At 49.2% G+C, this 15,773-nt stretch overlaps 1 protein-coding gene across 1 annotated transcript in view; it reads right to left on the reverse strand.

Annotated features, from left to right (window-relative positions):
• Grin2a (glutamate ionotropic receptor NMDA type subunit 2A) overlaps positions 1-13,067 on the reverse strand; it is a 415,612-nt gene extending 402,545 nt beyond the window's left edge. The window contains exons 1-3 of the mRNA XM_021184964.2: positions 12,126-13,067; positions 11,361-11,551; positions 9,446-9,877 (exon numbers count right to left, since the gene is read on the reverse strand). Of these exons, the coding sequence (XP_021040623.1) occupies positions 9,446-9,859 (414 nt within the window). The 5' untranslated portion in view covers positions 9,860-9,877; positions 11,361-11,551; positions 12,126-13,067. The remainder of the gene's footprint in view (positions 1-9,445; positions 9,878-11,360; positions 11,552-12,125) is intronic.
• Between the last annotated feature and the right edge of the window lie 2,706 nt (positions 13,068-15,773).

Below are 15,773 nucleotides of genomic sequence, written 5' to 3' on the forward strand. Positions count from 1 at the left end.
CCTCAGTTGAGAATTCTTTGTTTAGCTCTGAACCCCATTTTTAATGGGGTTATTTGAATTTCTGGAGTCTAGCTTCTTGAGATCGTTGTATATATTGGATATTAGTCCCCTATCAGATTTAAGATTGGTAAAAATCCTTTCCCAATCTGTTGGTGGCTTTTTTGTCTTATTGACGGTGTCTTTTGCCTTACAGAAACTTTGCAATTTTATGAGCTCCCATTTGTCAATTCTTGATCTTACAGCACAAGCCATTGCTGTTCTGTTTAGGAATTTTTCCCCTGTGCCCATATATTCAAGGCTTTCCCTGCTTTCTCCTCTATTAATTTCAGTGTCTCTGGTCTTACATGGAGTTCTTTGATCCACTTAGACTTGAACTTTGTACAAGGAGTTAAGAATGGATCAATTCGCCAACATTCAAACTCTTAAGATCCAGATGCTAACATTGGTCCAGTGCGGTAGCCTGTCTCCAACAGACTCCAGTATTTGGACATCTGGTCCCCAGTTGGTGGAGCTATTTAGAAAGGTTATGGAACCTTTAGGAGGCTGAGCCTAACTGGAGGAAGTGAGTCATTGCTGGTGAGCTTTGAGGTTTTATAGCCTGGCCTAACTCTCCTCTCTCTCTCTCTCTCTCTCTCTCTCTCTCTCTCTCTCTCTCTCTCTCTCTCTCTCTCTCTGCTTCCTGTTTATGGATGAAAGGTGATTGATTAGCCAGCTTCCTGCTACTGCCACCAGGAAAGCATAACTGTTGTCATGCCTCCCAGTCATGATGAATTTGGTTCCTATGGAATCATATGTGAAAGACGCCTTTTCTTCCACTAAATTGCTTTTTATAATGGCACTTTTATTGCAGTGACAAAAAAAAAGCAGCTGATACACCCATTTTATAGATGAAGACACTGTGGCTCATTCTTTAATGACTTCCACCTTTGCCCAGCTACCAAGTGGTGAAGCCTGAATTTAAAGCCAGGTGGTCTAACTCAAGAGCCAATCATTGGATCATGGCATTCTCGAAAACATTAAGACATCTTATGCCTACAATATCACTATTCACATTTTGATAAGCTTCTTGCCAGTGTTTCCTTGAAGACCAAGAAAATTCCTAGAACCAGGAGGGGTCTTAGAGAAGATGTCAACCAGACTCCTATTTTGCCAAAAGAAGGAAGGGGATTGAGAAAGATGGGTAGTTGTCCCAAAGCTACACAGGTATGTGGAGATGGAACTCAGGTCCTCTGACTCTTGGCTAGAGGTTCTCTGAGCTCCTCCAACTCAAGCTACTTAATAACAGTAGCCAGAGGGCTGTGAGAACAGGGCAGAAGGCCTGCACATAGCCAGGCAAATGTCTCTAGAGAATAACACTGGTGCATGACAACACATGAACCAAGAAGGAGTAGCCCCCAGGGAGATGGTCCAGTGGATAAGAGCACTTGCTGTGTAAATGTGAGGACCTGAGTTCAAGTCCCCAGCATCTAAATAACAGTGTCTGCAACCCCAGCACTGGGGGTGGGCAGAGAGAGACTCAAGGCTTGATGGAGCTTGGTGAAGCCAGTCTAGTCAAAATTGTGAGCTCCAGATTCAGCAAGAGAACCAGTCTCAGGGGAATCCTGTGAGGAGGTGACAGATAAGGCAGACCTTCAGATTGTCTCCTCTGGCCTTTGCACATGCGTAGACTCTCACATAAAGAAAGGGAAAACAGGAAGAAGGAAGGAAGGAAGGAAGGAAGGAAGGAAGGAAGGAAGGAAGGAAGGAAGGAAGGAATTATTAAGAGTATAGATATCTATTTTACTACAAGCATCAGAGATTTTGATTCCCAAAGCCTTCAGAGCCAATCTTACTACAAAAGTAGCAGTAAGGGTGGGGCAGAGAGAGAGAGAGAGAGAGAGAGAGAGAGAGAGAGAGAGAGAGAGAGTCTATCCTGTCAAAAGATGATAGGTGGGGGGAATGACTTATCTTCAGCGAACAGTTGCCATGGAGAAGTGGCAGTGTGGCCAGGCCTTAGTTTTTTTTAAGCTATGATTTAAACTTTAAAGTGTTGGTAACTAATTGAAATTGGAAAGATAAAGGCTGTGGAGGTCTGAGTGTAACAAAACACCCAGTTAATGGCCCTACGACAGCTCCCTCCTCTGCGTGATGACCTCCTTGCAAGATGAGTCAGTAGATGGCAGTGACTCTCATCACAGACCCAAGATTCACTCCTGCTCCCCCTCCCTTCCCCCTCCCTCTCCACTCCACCCCTCTCTCCTCCCTTCCTCTTTTCCCATTCACTCTGTCTGAAGCAGCATTTTCCATCCGAGGCTACCAGAATGAAGACTAACACAGCCCTCAAAGCATAATACCACAGCCACAAAGGGTCAAAGCCATTTCCCAAGAAGCCTGAGAACTAGTTGGAGAGTTACTCATGCCTTCTGGGATGCTGCCTGCTGCTCCCTGGTGATTTATGTGGGAAGGAGTGGATGACTGCTTCTGACATGGCTTCTCCATGTGGCTAGAGATAGGCTTCCCACCCTCCCCAGTTCCCTATGGATGCCGCAGCAGCCTCTGAGTGGGCTCCTCTGACACTCAGATCTGCATGTCTGCCCTTTCCCTGAGCCTTGGGTATTTAATGGTGACAGCCAATCACACACTCACATCCAACTCAGGAGCTGCCAGGTTGCAAGAGCAGCAACTTCCCCTGCCTACCACTGAGCTGTCACTTAACACTCTTCAAGGGGTTTCATGTGCAACCCCTAATTCATGCTAGTACCCAGGGTGTCTAGTAATTATCTCCTGTTCGAAAGAGAAACAGGGTTGACATACATGCATGAAATCAGTCCACACTTAGGAAACAAAAGAGCCCTGAAGCACATTGCGACAGGTTTGTCCATCCAGAAACTACAGCGAGCTGGGGCCAGAACAATGACTTCATGAATTCAATCAATAAGCACTTACCAAATAACCAAAGTGAAGGGCATTGTCCAAGCAGGCATACCCATGACCCGACATGACAGTGTGTAGACATGGGGGAATGGAGGGACGGCTCAGCCAAGTACAGTCTGAACATTCGGCAGCCATTTAAAATCAAATGCAAGCATCTCAAGAACATGTAATCAAGTTTTAAAAACATAAAAGCAGGTTGGGAAATAAAACTAGCTCAAAACTACAGAAAACATATTCCAGTCTCTTCCTTCTGCTTCCTCTAAGACACAAAATGTAAACAGGTGTTTCCATTTTGCTTTCACTTATACAGTATTTCTTAGGAATAAAGAAAAACAAGAAATCAAAGATCAAAAGAACAGAGGACTGGGCCAGGGAGATGGCTCAGCCAGACTTGAGCTCCCTCTCCTAGAACCATGTGAAAATCCTAGTGTGCACACTGGCAATCCCAGAACTCCCACAGGAAGTTGGGAAGTAAAGAAAGAAGACAGGAGGCAGGAGCATCATCTGAGCTCAAGGGTCACTGCCATGGGGTCACTGTGGCAGAAGCCAGGTGGAAGGGAAGAACCGACTCCCAAAAAGTTGTCCTCTGACTTCTACAGACATGCATATACACACCCAGCAGTCACACACACACACACATGCACACCCAACAGTCACACACACCCAGCAGTCACACACACACACACACACACATGCACACCCAACAGTCACACACACACCCAGCAGTCACACAGTGACGTGTATGTGTACACAGTCACACATATACAGACATAGTCACACACAGTCACACATACACACACACACAGTCACACATAGACGCATATGCACACAAACACAAAAATATTACATAATTAAAAACTAAAGATACAGAAGAGTCCCTAAAAAATGCATGAACTGAAAGATTAGAGAGGGAACCAGGGTGCAGGTCCATGCAGAGCACAGGCCGAGAGAGCACTTACAGGTTCCATTCCCAAACCCAGGAGAGGGACCACAGAAGAAAGGGAAAGGGAAGAAGCAAGATCCACAGGCTCAAGGAGGAAGATCAAATCCATGTGATCCCCAGGGAGATGGCTCTAACACAAACCATGTGAGCACAGGTACTAACCCACACAGAGAGAGGAGGCAGCAAGACTGTGTCACTACCCACAAACAAGACTGGGCCATCTGCACCATCCCCCAGGAGTTGCATCCCAGGAGGCCCCTGCCTGTGTGGAGGAACCATAAGAAAGTCACCAACATGGATGGGTCCAGACTACACTATAAGTCAAGAAGAGAAAGAAGAACATTCCTGACTGAGCTGTTGATAGGAATTCTGGTTTAGAGAGATGTTCCCTGTCCCCCAACAACTGGAGAGGAGGCCATCCCTGAATCTGTTGCCTGCCTGTGGATCCCATTCCCCTAACTGGGCTGCCTTGTCTGGCCTCAGTGGGAGAGGAATCACCTAGTCCTGCAGTGACTTGATGTGCCAGGGGGTGGGGGTGGGGGGATAGCAGGGGAGGGATACAAAGGAAAGGGGAAAAGAAACACGTATCCTGTGCCGTGGGTGCAGCTTGGTGGGAGAGCACTTGCTTAGCACACATACTGCCCCGACTTTCATTCCCAACACCACAGGTTCTATTTACATATGTTTGTGCACACGTATATATGTATGTAACAAACAAAACCAAAGTAAAGAGTGCTATCTATATAAGGGAGTGTATGGGAGGGGCTGGCAGAAGGTAATTGGCAGGGGTTAGAGAAAGAAAAGAAATGATGTAATTCTATTTCAATTCAAAATAAAACACATTTGCTCTGAAAATAAGCTCACAAAGAAAATACAAAGTATAGGGAGGCTTGGTTGAGAAAGTACAGCATAAAGCCACGTGTGAAGAGAGGACAGTCCAAAAGAGTAGAAAGAAGCAATACAAGAGAGAAGGTATCCAGCAGATAAGCCAAAGAGTTCTCCAGAACTAAAAGCACTGAGTCTTCTGGTCAAACATCTAGGATTATAGAGCACAAGAACTAATAAAGTAAACCTAGCATAACTCAGACTGCAGCCCAGCACACTGTTCTTAGAAGAAACATACCCACATCTTGCCACAGTTAATCTCACTGATAAAATTTACAGTGAACTTTTATTTCCTTCCTTAAACTTTAACATACTTTCTAAGTGTTCTACAATGAAAAGACATTATTTTTATAGTGTCTATGGAGGAGAATTCATTATTTCAAAACACATATATACATAAACACTTTTTTTTTTAAATCTGCCCTCAAAGACTTATATTCTAAGCAAATCAGGTTCATGGCACACAAGGAACAACACTCACGGGTTCCTCTGGTCCCTACATGCAGCACACACATGCACACATGACTACAGATACACACATGCACACATGTGTGTGCACACAGATACACACACACACACAAAATAAACATACAAGGGCTGGAGAGATGGCTCAGCAGTTAAGAACATTTTGTTGCTCTTGCAGAGGAACCAGGTTCTGTTCCCAGCATCCACATGATGCCTCACAAGCATCCATTACCCGAGTCCAGCAGGCATGCCTGTGGTGAGCATTCATACATGCTGGCACAACACACACATAAAGTGAATAATTAAAAATAAGCATACCAAATAAAATCTACACAATGACTGGCATGGAGAGATGAAGTAGATAAAATATGAACACAGCCTTTTCTGCCGGGGGGTGGAGAAAGAAGAATTTGAGGATGGTGAGCAGAGATGTCTAGGTCTAAGCAACTTTCTGGGTTTCCTGTGCAGCATGAGTCTGTCTCACTTGGACAAACGAAGATGTAATGAGAGCTATATCTACACCAAGATAAATGTTCATCTCTAACTTAATGATAGTGCAAGCCTACCTGCCCACTCACTGATAGTGCCCAAATCAATGCCTCCACAGTAAATTAAATTAAGACCTCAAACACCTGTCACTTGACACCACTGCATTTAGTATGGTCAGAAACCTGTGGGTTGAGACCCTGAATGACCCTTTCACTTGAAAACCATAGATATTTACATTATGATCCATAACACTAGCAAAACTACAGTTGTGAAGTAACAACAAAAATAATTTTAGTTCGGGCTGGAGAGATGGCTCAGCGGTTAAGAGTGTCAACTGCTCTTCCGGAGGTCCTGAGTTCAAATCCCAGCACCCACATGGTGGCTCACAACCATATGTAATGAGATCTGACACTCTTCTGGTGTGTCTGAAGACAACTATAGTGTACTTATATATAATAATAAATAAATGTAAATAAATAGATAGATAAATAAATAAATAAATAAAATTTAAAAAATAATTTTAGTGTTGGGGTCATCTCAGAATGAGGAGTCATGTTAAAGAGTCACAGAGTTAGGTAGGTTAAGAACTACTGCTAAAAGCCGGGTGTGGTGGCGCACGCCTTTAATCCCAGCACTCGGGAGGCAGAGGCAGGCGGATTTCTGAGTTCGAGGCCAGCCTGGTCTACAAGTGAGTTCCAGGACAGCCAAGGCTACACAGAGAAACCCTGTCTCGAAAAACCAAAAAAAAAAAAAGAAGAACTACTGCTAAAAACCTTGTTCAAGGGTGAAGGAGACTGAGAGAAAGGTCAAAGTGGCGCATGCCTGGACCTTGAGCCTGTCCATATGTATGCGCACATGTGCTCGTGTGTGTGTGTGTGTGTGTGTGTGTGTGTGTGTGTGTGTGTGTGTCCCTTTTATCTGATAACCAACAATTATCACGTTGTCAAACGAAAAGACCATAGGTGTGTTCTAGGGGACATTACCCAACTGGAGTCTCCTTATCGGGTCTTTTTAGTGTGGGGAGGTTGAGGCTTTCTGGTCGCAATACTGGGAGAACACCTAAGTGAGGCAGTTTTAGACAACATCCCAGGACTAGTTCCATACAGCTAAATAAAGTCCACTGAATGTTAAGCAATAACACAAACAGGTGGTAAAGAGATATGACAAACATATGCATTCCTAATGAAGGAATGGCTGTTTGCATCTTAAACACTTCTTTCCTTTTTAAGCACATCCAGGCTTCTCCAAATACTACCCTCCCTGTGCCACCTGCCCCTCCTCTACATGAGACCCAGCACATACCCAGTGGTGTCTCTGCCCACTTGAGTGATCTCCTCCCATCTTGACTCCTCTCCCTCCATGTCTAATACACTCAGCTCGGTGAGAAGCCGGGCCCTTACACTCAGCTAGGTGAGAAGCCGGGCCCTTACACTCAGCTAGGTGAGAAGCCGGGCCCTTACACTCAGCTTGGTGAGAAGCCGGGCCCTCTGGTACATTTGAACAGTAGATGCTTCCATCCTCTTTCCTGCTGTCCGATCTCTCGCTGGCCTTGTCTTCTCTGGAAATGGCCTTACACATCACCCTCTTGCCATTCTCCGGTCCTTTTTTTCATCTAAAGAGCACTCTTAAGAAGATGCCATGACAGCTAGATCATCAGAGACCACTACTTTATGGATCAAGGTTGCTTGGTAGCCAAGGCCATAACATACCAAGGCGTGCTTTCATTGGGGTCCGGTGAATCAAGAGAGACCTTCCCGACATACTTGCCACCTCATAGTCAGAAGAAAGATCCAAAGGCTACACAACCCTCCCAATCTCAAGCCACATTCCCAGGTCACCTGGGAACAGAATTCTCTGATGACTCTCACTCACTGTGTAGCCCTGGCTACTCAGGGATCTGTCTCCTGAATGCCGAATCAAAGGTATGCACCTTTTCACACACACACACACACACACACACACACACACACACACACACACATATATATATACCCTGCTGGACCTATTCATTTTATGTGCTGTTTCTATAGTTAAACCCTTTAGAATGGAAGGTCAATGATGATACTTAGGTCTCGCCATCCAATCCCATTCCCCTCTACTAAATAGGAACCACCATGCTCTCTCTTGGTGCCTCTTGAGAAGGGTGTCAACTGTATAAGCACTCTAGGCTGATTCACTGTCTCCCCCATCCTCATGGCTTGGTACCTCATATGTAATTAAACTAATGTCTTGTTCCTTTTAAATAAGGAATGATGGTGTTAAAGGTTAGGTTTGATTTTCCTGTATCACAGCTTGAGACCAGATGAACCAGCATCTATTTTCATCACCCACTGTGTAGTCTTGGGGAAATTGCCTAACAGCCCTGTGCTTTGGCCACTTTGTCTGAGAGTTTCAAGGCGTTCTAGCAATGCTAAGGTCCTATGCAGTTCTGATATGACCAGAACACTGTAAGCAGAATCCAGTCATCCCTGCTTTCATTAGACCAGTGAAGGAGCCCTCTCAAGCAGAGAGGGGGCTGTGCCCTCCCATGAAGGCCCTGCTAGACAAGGGCTATTTGGAATCAATGTTCAATCAGATACTGGACCAGCAGTGTTTTCACTGCTTGTGCCACAGCCCAGGAGACCTAGGAGGGTCACTGAGCACTGAGCAGAGATGAACTGTAGTGTTTTAAGACAGACAAAAGGAAAGTGCTGTGACAAATATCCACCCATTCTCCAGTTTTAGCCTGCTACCTAGGAGGCCTCTCCAGCTGCCAGCATTAAACATAAGCACCCCAGCCCTCCTGAGGTATCTGTGGGGTTATGGTTCTCTCTCTCTCTCTCTCTCTCTCTCTCTCTCTCTCTCTCTCTCTCTCTCTCTTTCTCTCTCTCTCTCTGTCTGTCTCTCATTTCTCCCTCACAACTTTCTTCCATCTCTGGACTTCAGCATCATTCCTAGCAAGCTCTCCTAACATCCTATTCAGCCTTCAAACCTCTTCCCCAAACCAAAGAAAGCCAAGAAAGTCATACACATTTTCTCTCATTTCTGAAATTCAACTTCCATACTAAGGTCCATTTTCCAAAACTTTCCATTTGAAAATCTTCGGAAGCCCTGTAGTGACATCCTCAGCCCACGTAAGAGCTACAGAAGGGAACCTCCAGGCTCTCCAACATCCTGGGCCTGGAGTTACTTCCCTGCACACATTCCTCTCCCTACAGCAGAGTTTCGCCCACATGCCTCTAGCCCTAGGGCTCTTGGGCTCCCACCTCCACTCCTTAAGTCTAGGCTAGCACCAATCTGTCCGCTGTTGCGTTTTTTTCTAAAAACCTCAATACCCATCTTTAGGTTTTGTTTGTTTAAGTAGTAGCAGGTTGGATCACTTTACCGAAGAGAGAAAAGTGGAGATTGTGGTAAACCTGGCACTGTAGGAATGGGGCCATATTGACCCGAGTGTTCCCACACTTGTCTCTGAGCTCCTTGAAAACATCCAAACATTCCATCACCACCCACTGGCCTACTGTTGTGTTTTCTGTCCTCATCCTGGAACACCAAGAAGCATCTGAGTACCCCATCTTCAAAACCCAAAGCAAAGGGTGTTTCCATCATTTCTGGGTCAGACAGACACCTAGCAATTCTCACAAAGGTCAGAGGCCACTTAACCTGCTTTCGAATTGAGTAGATGTTACCCTAGGTACCCCCCGCCCCCAGGTGGCCGCCATTTGTAGAACAACCCCTCCAGGACCCTGGCAGTCCATCTCCTCCTGGCCTTACCTTGTCAGCCATGATCATAGATGCACCCCCATGAATGCCCAAGATGGGGATGAAAGTCTGTGAGGAGATAAAATCCAGCATCTGAGCCACAGCCTCTTGGTCCGTATCATCTCCAAACACCAAGCCATGGATGCGCGCCCCGGACATGAGGTCGCACACATGCGTGATGAGGCTCTTAGGGTCAGTGCGGTTCATCAATAACGCCACCACGTTCACATCCAGGGGCAAGCCGGTTGCCTGCTCCGGGCCCCACAGATTTCGAAGTTCGCGTTCTGTCACGTCGTGGCTGTGACCCAGCAGCACCGCAATGTTCAGCGCCGGAGTACCCTTCTCCGCCGCCGCGTTCTGCGCCGGACCGTGCCAGACCAGAAGGGCCGGCAATACCAGCAAGGTCCAGTAGCCCAGTCTGCCCATGGTCGCCACTTAGGGTCCCTGTAAGGTGGAGGAGAGCGAGAGGCAGGTGGTGGTCAGTGAGGGGCCCAGGAGACAGGATAGACTGCCCCTGCTCCCGCTCTGAGAGTCGAATGTGAAACCCGACACCAGCTCTGGCTGTTTTTGTCACTCTTTAGAATACTCGTTGATGCCATCCACATTCTTCGACCCATGTCCATCTCCACGTATCAGTCCAATCCGAGCTATTTCGCCATCCCTGTCCCCAAGCCCATCCTGGCATCCTCCTTCCTTCTCTCTTGTCTCCAACCGACTCCCTCAATCCCACCTGGGTCCAAATTCCACTCAAGATTCCCCAAATTTGACGCAGACAACAGCTCCTAGGCTCCCAGAGAGCCATGAACCCCACTACCACCCACAAACAGAAGCCCAGGCCAAGCCCTCTTTGCAACCCTCTCTCTCCGCAAGTGCGTGGACCAAGTTATCGACCCCGCCCCCTGCTCAGGAGCAGCGAACTCCGGACTAGCCCCAGCGTGAGTGGCGGTGCCTGCATACTGCAGCCTGAGTCTGTGGCGAGCCTACAGGGTTAATTGACCCCACCCCCTGGGAGCTCGCCCAGTGCGCCACAGACCTCGCTCCTTTAGTGGCACCCACCAGCTGCAGATCCCGCACCCCCCCCATGCAGGGGATACAACAAACGCTTGAAAGTGTGGATGCTCTTTGTGACCCCGGGCTCTCAGGTGCACCGGGGAACTTGAGGCCGGACTCCCCACCACTACCTTGCTGGGAGAAGCTCTATGTCAAGCCTCCCAGGACCCGCCCCCTACACACGGGTACGCACAAGCAACATACAATCTCTCATGCCGTGTGAAATGCCGAATTCTGGAGAGTAGGAGCTCTGCCTTCCACCCCCACCCTAACACCCCGCAAGTGGGCCAGCGCGTGGGAGCTGGCAAAGAACGTGCGGGGGTGGGGGCAGGCTCCCAAAAAGCTCTCAGATAGATGAAGAGTGTGCATCCCCTCCCCAGTCTTTCCACTGCAGACCCTGGAGCCAAATCTTAGATGCACGTGGGCAGTGGGCTGCACAGGCTAACAGACACGCGCGCTTTTCTGCGCATATCCCCAGGCCGCCTTAAAGATGCCCACGGCCAGCTGGAGCCTTCAAACGTCCTCAGACGGTGGGCACACAAGCACTGTGCCAGGTGCACAACAGTGCTTGCCTGAAAATGCCTGTACGGTCGTGCACGCGTGTACAAGAGCGCGCCCCTCGGTTCAGGTGTTGTTGCACCCCGGGGGAAGTTGGGGCAAACTCCAGCCTTGGCTTTTTAGGGTGAGCAAGGTGGAATGCAGGGCCGCAGCGCCACCTGGTGCTCCTCCAACGCCTCGCCATTGGGCTCTCCCTCTCCAGTTTTCTCTCCCTCGCTCTTTTCCCCCCATCTCCCTACTGAACCCTCTCCTCTCTCTTCACCGGTTGAGCCTATATCCTCCCAGGCCCGGGAAGCCCGTATCACCAACCAGGACGTACCTGTAGCCGGAGAAGGTGGAGGATGCAATGGGGCGTGCTGCGCGCACGAGCATCTCGGCCGCCTCAGCAGCCACCAGGTTTAGCGGGTTCCCGCATGCTGCGGCCCCTGCGCGCTCCCCTGGCTGTCCCGCGCTGTCCGCATCACCCCCACGGGGGGCGGCTATCCCAGCCGGAGGCTCTGCAGCAGGGCTCTAACCGGGGCGGAGGAGAGATGGAGAGGCAGGGTCAGCTCACCAGTGCTAAGGGAAGGTTGGGGGGAGGGATGCAGTCTGCAGTGCTCACAGCCCCCTTATGCACCCTGGGGGCTCGACCAGAGAGGGAGCTGGAGCTTGGTGCCTATGACACCCTCGGTGCGGGTCTTCACTTCCTGTGGCTGATAACCAGAGCTCCTCTCAGGGACGCACCGGAGAGTGGAAGCCCCAGGTTGGCCACCCACGAGAAGCTTAGTGGGAACCTCCACCCTCACCCCCTACCACCACCTCGGCGCCCGGCTACTGGGAGTTGTGCGACCAGGAGCTGCTGAGCCTAGGGTGGGGGGTGGGGGGCAGGAAAGGAGGGGGCGCTGGCTGAGTTTGCTACGCGCCGGGAGGAGAAGAGGGGGAGGGAAGGACGCGGGCTCCCGCGGTCCCGGATCCCCGAGGGAGGTGTGATCACTCCCACGTAGCGACCCTCTTGTGCGTCCTGCCGCCCCCTCCTATCCATACCTTCCCCCCACCAGCTTCTCACAGGGCCCTCCCAGGCTCGGCGTCCCGCGCCAGCACTCACCGCAGCCTCTCTCCACATAGTTCTCAGCAGTGGCCACCCCTGGTCATCTCCAGGGCTGATTGCTGCCGCCGCGACTCTCAGAGCTCATCGGGCCCCATGCTCAGGCACAGCACCCCAGGAGCCTCTCTCCTAGAGCCCTGGCTCAGCTTTCTGCTCCACTCCGGACAGCGGCTGCCAGGTCCTCTGAGCGCGCCTGGACACCCTCTCCGCAGTCCTGCTCCTGCTTGGCGTGCGTGAGTGTGTGAGTGTGTGTGTGTGTGTGTGTGAGTGAGTGTGGGAGCGCGCGCGCGCGTGTGGCCGGGGATCCCCGCGGTCCCTGGCCGAGAAGGGCGCAGGCAGACCGCAGCTCCCTCCCGGCCCTTTCGCTGAAGGGCCAGCTCCGAGCTGGGCGTTCGGTTCCTCACTTGGTCAGCGGGAGCCCAGGAAAGAGCCTGGCCACCGCGGTTCACAACACTGGAGAAGCCAGGATCCTAGGGCACGCTTCTGCTGCGGTCGCCTAGGAGGATAGAGGAAAGCAGAGGCGCCCACCACAGCAACTTAGGACTTGTTCTCAGCCAGCGAGACGCAACGCAGCAACCCCCGCGCAATCCGACGTTGTTTGGAGCTCTGGTCCGCCTGCAGCCGCCCACCCCGGAGGCGGGCCGAGGCAGACCCCGCAGTCCCTAGGCGGCGACGCGGAGCGCGGCCACCCTCTTCTGGAGCGCACGGCGGCAGCGGAACAAGGCCGACCTAGGTGTCTGGCTGGTGACGGGGGCGGGGGGAGCTTGCGGTGGCGCGCAACCTTGGTGCTGAAACCACGCTCTCCGCCCGCTCCCGGGCGTCTGGTGCTGCTGAAGAATCAATTATTCAGATCTCTGCTACGGATTCCTCCTCCTCCAGTGCCTGGCGCTGGGTGCAGCAATCTCTGCTCCACGCAAGGCACGCCGACACGCACACACCCGCCCAGGATGCTTCTCTCAATGCCTCACCACCCTGATATGGGAACCCACTCTGATGTCAGAGAGCTGGGAGCTTAAAATCAGAAACATATATACTCTCTCCAAGCACAGACACGCGTGCGCGCACGCATACACACACAGACGCGCACCCACAGACACACATACACACTTGCTGCTTCCTTCTCTAAGTTGTTCGAGACAAAACGTAGCCCTGTGGTTGCCTCTTCTAAGTCACCAGAACGGATAATCCAAGAGCCTGGGGCTAACTGGCTGTGAAAACTGACTGGCTCCAATTCTAGCAGCTGGCATGAGGCTCCTTGTTAGATGTCTATGTTTGACCTTTGTACGGTCACTTGAATCCTAAAATCCCAACACCAGTCTCTGCCTTTCTTCTCTTCCCTTGATGCCTAATGTCACCTGAATGTTTATGCTCCAAATGCATATGTTAAAATCCTAAGCATTAAGAGTACTGGCCTCCACAGTGATTAAGTCATAAGAATAGAATTGCATCCGGATCTTTATTTTAAAAAACAAAACAAAACAAAACAAAAATACCTCAGAGAGCTAGCCGGCGAGCCAGCTCCTAGCCCAGCCAGAAGCTGCCCCTAACAAACACAGAACCTACTTCACCTTGTTCAGAGAACAACTGTAAGAAACTTTTTGGACTCCTATACTGAGTAGCAGCTTTTGTTATTGCAGGTCTGCCAAACTCAGGGGTCACCCTCCTCCTTTAATGACTGATAATCTGGAAAAGCAGGCAAGCAACAGCAGTAAAAATAAATAAATAAATAAATAAATAAATAAATGCCATTTCTCAGGGTTATTTTGCAATAAAAAAGACAATGGTCAAAGATTTAACAAAACCTGACACATAGTAGGTACCCAAGAAAAAATGAGAGCCCTCTAAAGTAACCCATCCAGGAGGGATCCATATGGCTACAGAAAGGAGCCCCTGGTCCCGGAGACCTGTGGGTTTATTGTGGAGCTGATGTTGTGTGTGGAATACCCTGGGGTTTTACACAAAAGAAAACAAGGAAGCAGACAGAATCTGGAAGGTAAAGGAAAAGGGGATGGGGGTGGGCAATGTGATACAACAGAGGCAGAAATTGGAGCAATGGTCCATTTACTGGGGCTGTGAATGGGCTGGACTGAGCCGGGCTAAGCTGGGTCTCTCTCTTGCATGGATATCATGCAAGACTCTGACCTGAGAACTTGAGAATATTACACTGCCTTAGCTCAGATAAATGCACACCTGCAGCCCCAGCTACTGAGGAGGCTGTGCAGCCTAGGCAGAGCAAGCCCCATCTTTAAAAGCCATCTAGAGAACAAGCAAAGGCCTGCAGCATAAAGAATGAAGACAGTGGGAAAACCAGGCCTAGTGGTGTGGCCACTGTGGGGACCGGGGTGGGGAAATCAAGTGCAGGGTACCCATGGGCAGCAGAGTGAGTTCAAGGCCAGCAATGGGCAATTTAATGAGACCTTGCCTTAGAGTAAAAAGTGAAACCAAGGCTAAAGACGAGGCTCCAGTGGCAGAAACTGTAATCTTGACTTCAAATGCCACATAGTAGTTGTGTTCCTTCTGTTGGCTGCACACAAATGCAACTCAGTGGTCACTGCATTGTTCACTAGCTTGTTCTCTAATGACAACGGATGGCTCAGAGTCTCACGCTTCGCTCTTCAAGTGCCTGGAGAAAAAAACAAAAGCCTTTTTCTATTCTTTTCTCTTCTCTTCTTTCTTTCTTTCTTTCTTTTCTTTTTTTCTCTTTCTTTCTTTCCTTTTTTGTACTTTTAAAAAGATTTATTTATGGGAAGAGAGTGTCACATGCCATGCCATGTGGAGGTCACAGGGCAATTTTCAGAAGTCATTTGCTCCTTGCACCTTGCCGAGGTGGGGTCTGTCTTGTACTGTGCTGCTGTGTATCTTAGTCCGGCTGTCAGCCAAGCTTCCAGGGGCTACTTTTGTGTCTGCCTCCCATCTCACAGGAAAAGTGTTAATATCCCAGGTTCATACCACCAAATCTGCCTTTTTACATTGTTTCCAAGGACAGAACTTGAGTTGTTAGGCTTGTGTGGTTGTGTGGTTAGTAATTTTTCCCATGGGACCATGTCTTTGGTCCCTGTTTATTTGCAATTACTGGATTGCTAGCTTTCTGTACAAATAAACATATTCTGTGCCCAGTCTTCTCTAATAAACAGATGTGAGCTGTAGACTGTGGGGCTTTTAAAATTAGCATGCTGGGATAGAGAGATGGCTCAGCCTCTTCTAGAAGACAGGGGTTCAGTTCTTGGCACCCATGGAAGACAGCTCTCAATCACATTTAATGACAACTCCAGAGGGTCTAATGCCCTCTTCTGGCCTTCATGGGCATTGCACTCAGGAACACAAACCCACAACCAATATACACAAAATTTAAAGTAAAAATTTAAAATAAAATAAAAAAAACTTAAAAAAAATATTCATGCTTACCTTATTCTATCAGAACACCAGATGTGGGGCCACGAACAGATATTTTTTGTTTTTGTTTTATTTTGTTTAGGGTTTTGGGGTTTGAGTTTGGTTTTTGAGACGAAGTCTCTCTGGGCGTTGGTGGCACATGCCTTTAATCCCAGCACTTGGGAGGCAGAGGCAGGCAGATTTCTGGGTCCGAGGCCAGCCTGGTCTACAGAGTGAGTTCCAGGACAGCCAGGACTATACAGAGAAACCCTGTCT

This window comes from Mus caroli, chromosome 16, assembly GCF_900094665.2.
Source record: "Mus caroli chromosome 16, CAROLI_EIJ_v1.1, whole genome shotgun sequence".
Classification (NCBI taxonomy): domain Eukaryota; kingdom Metazoa; phylum Chordata; class Mammalia; order Rodentia; family Muridae; genus Mus; species Mus caroli.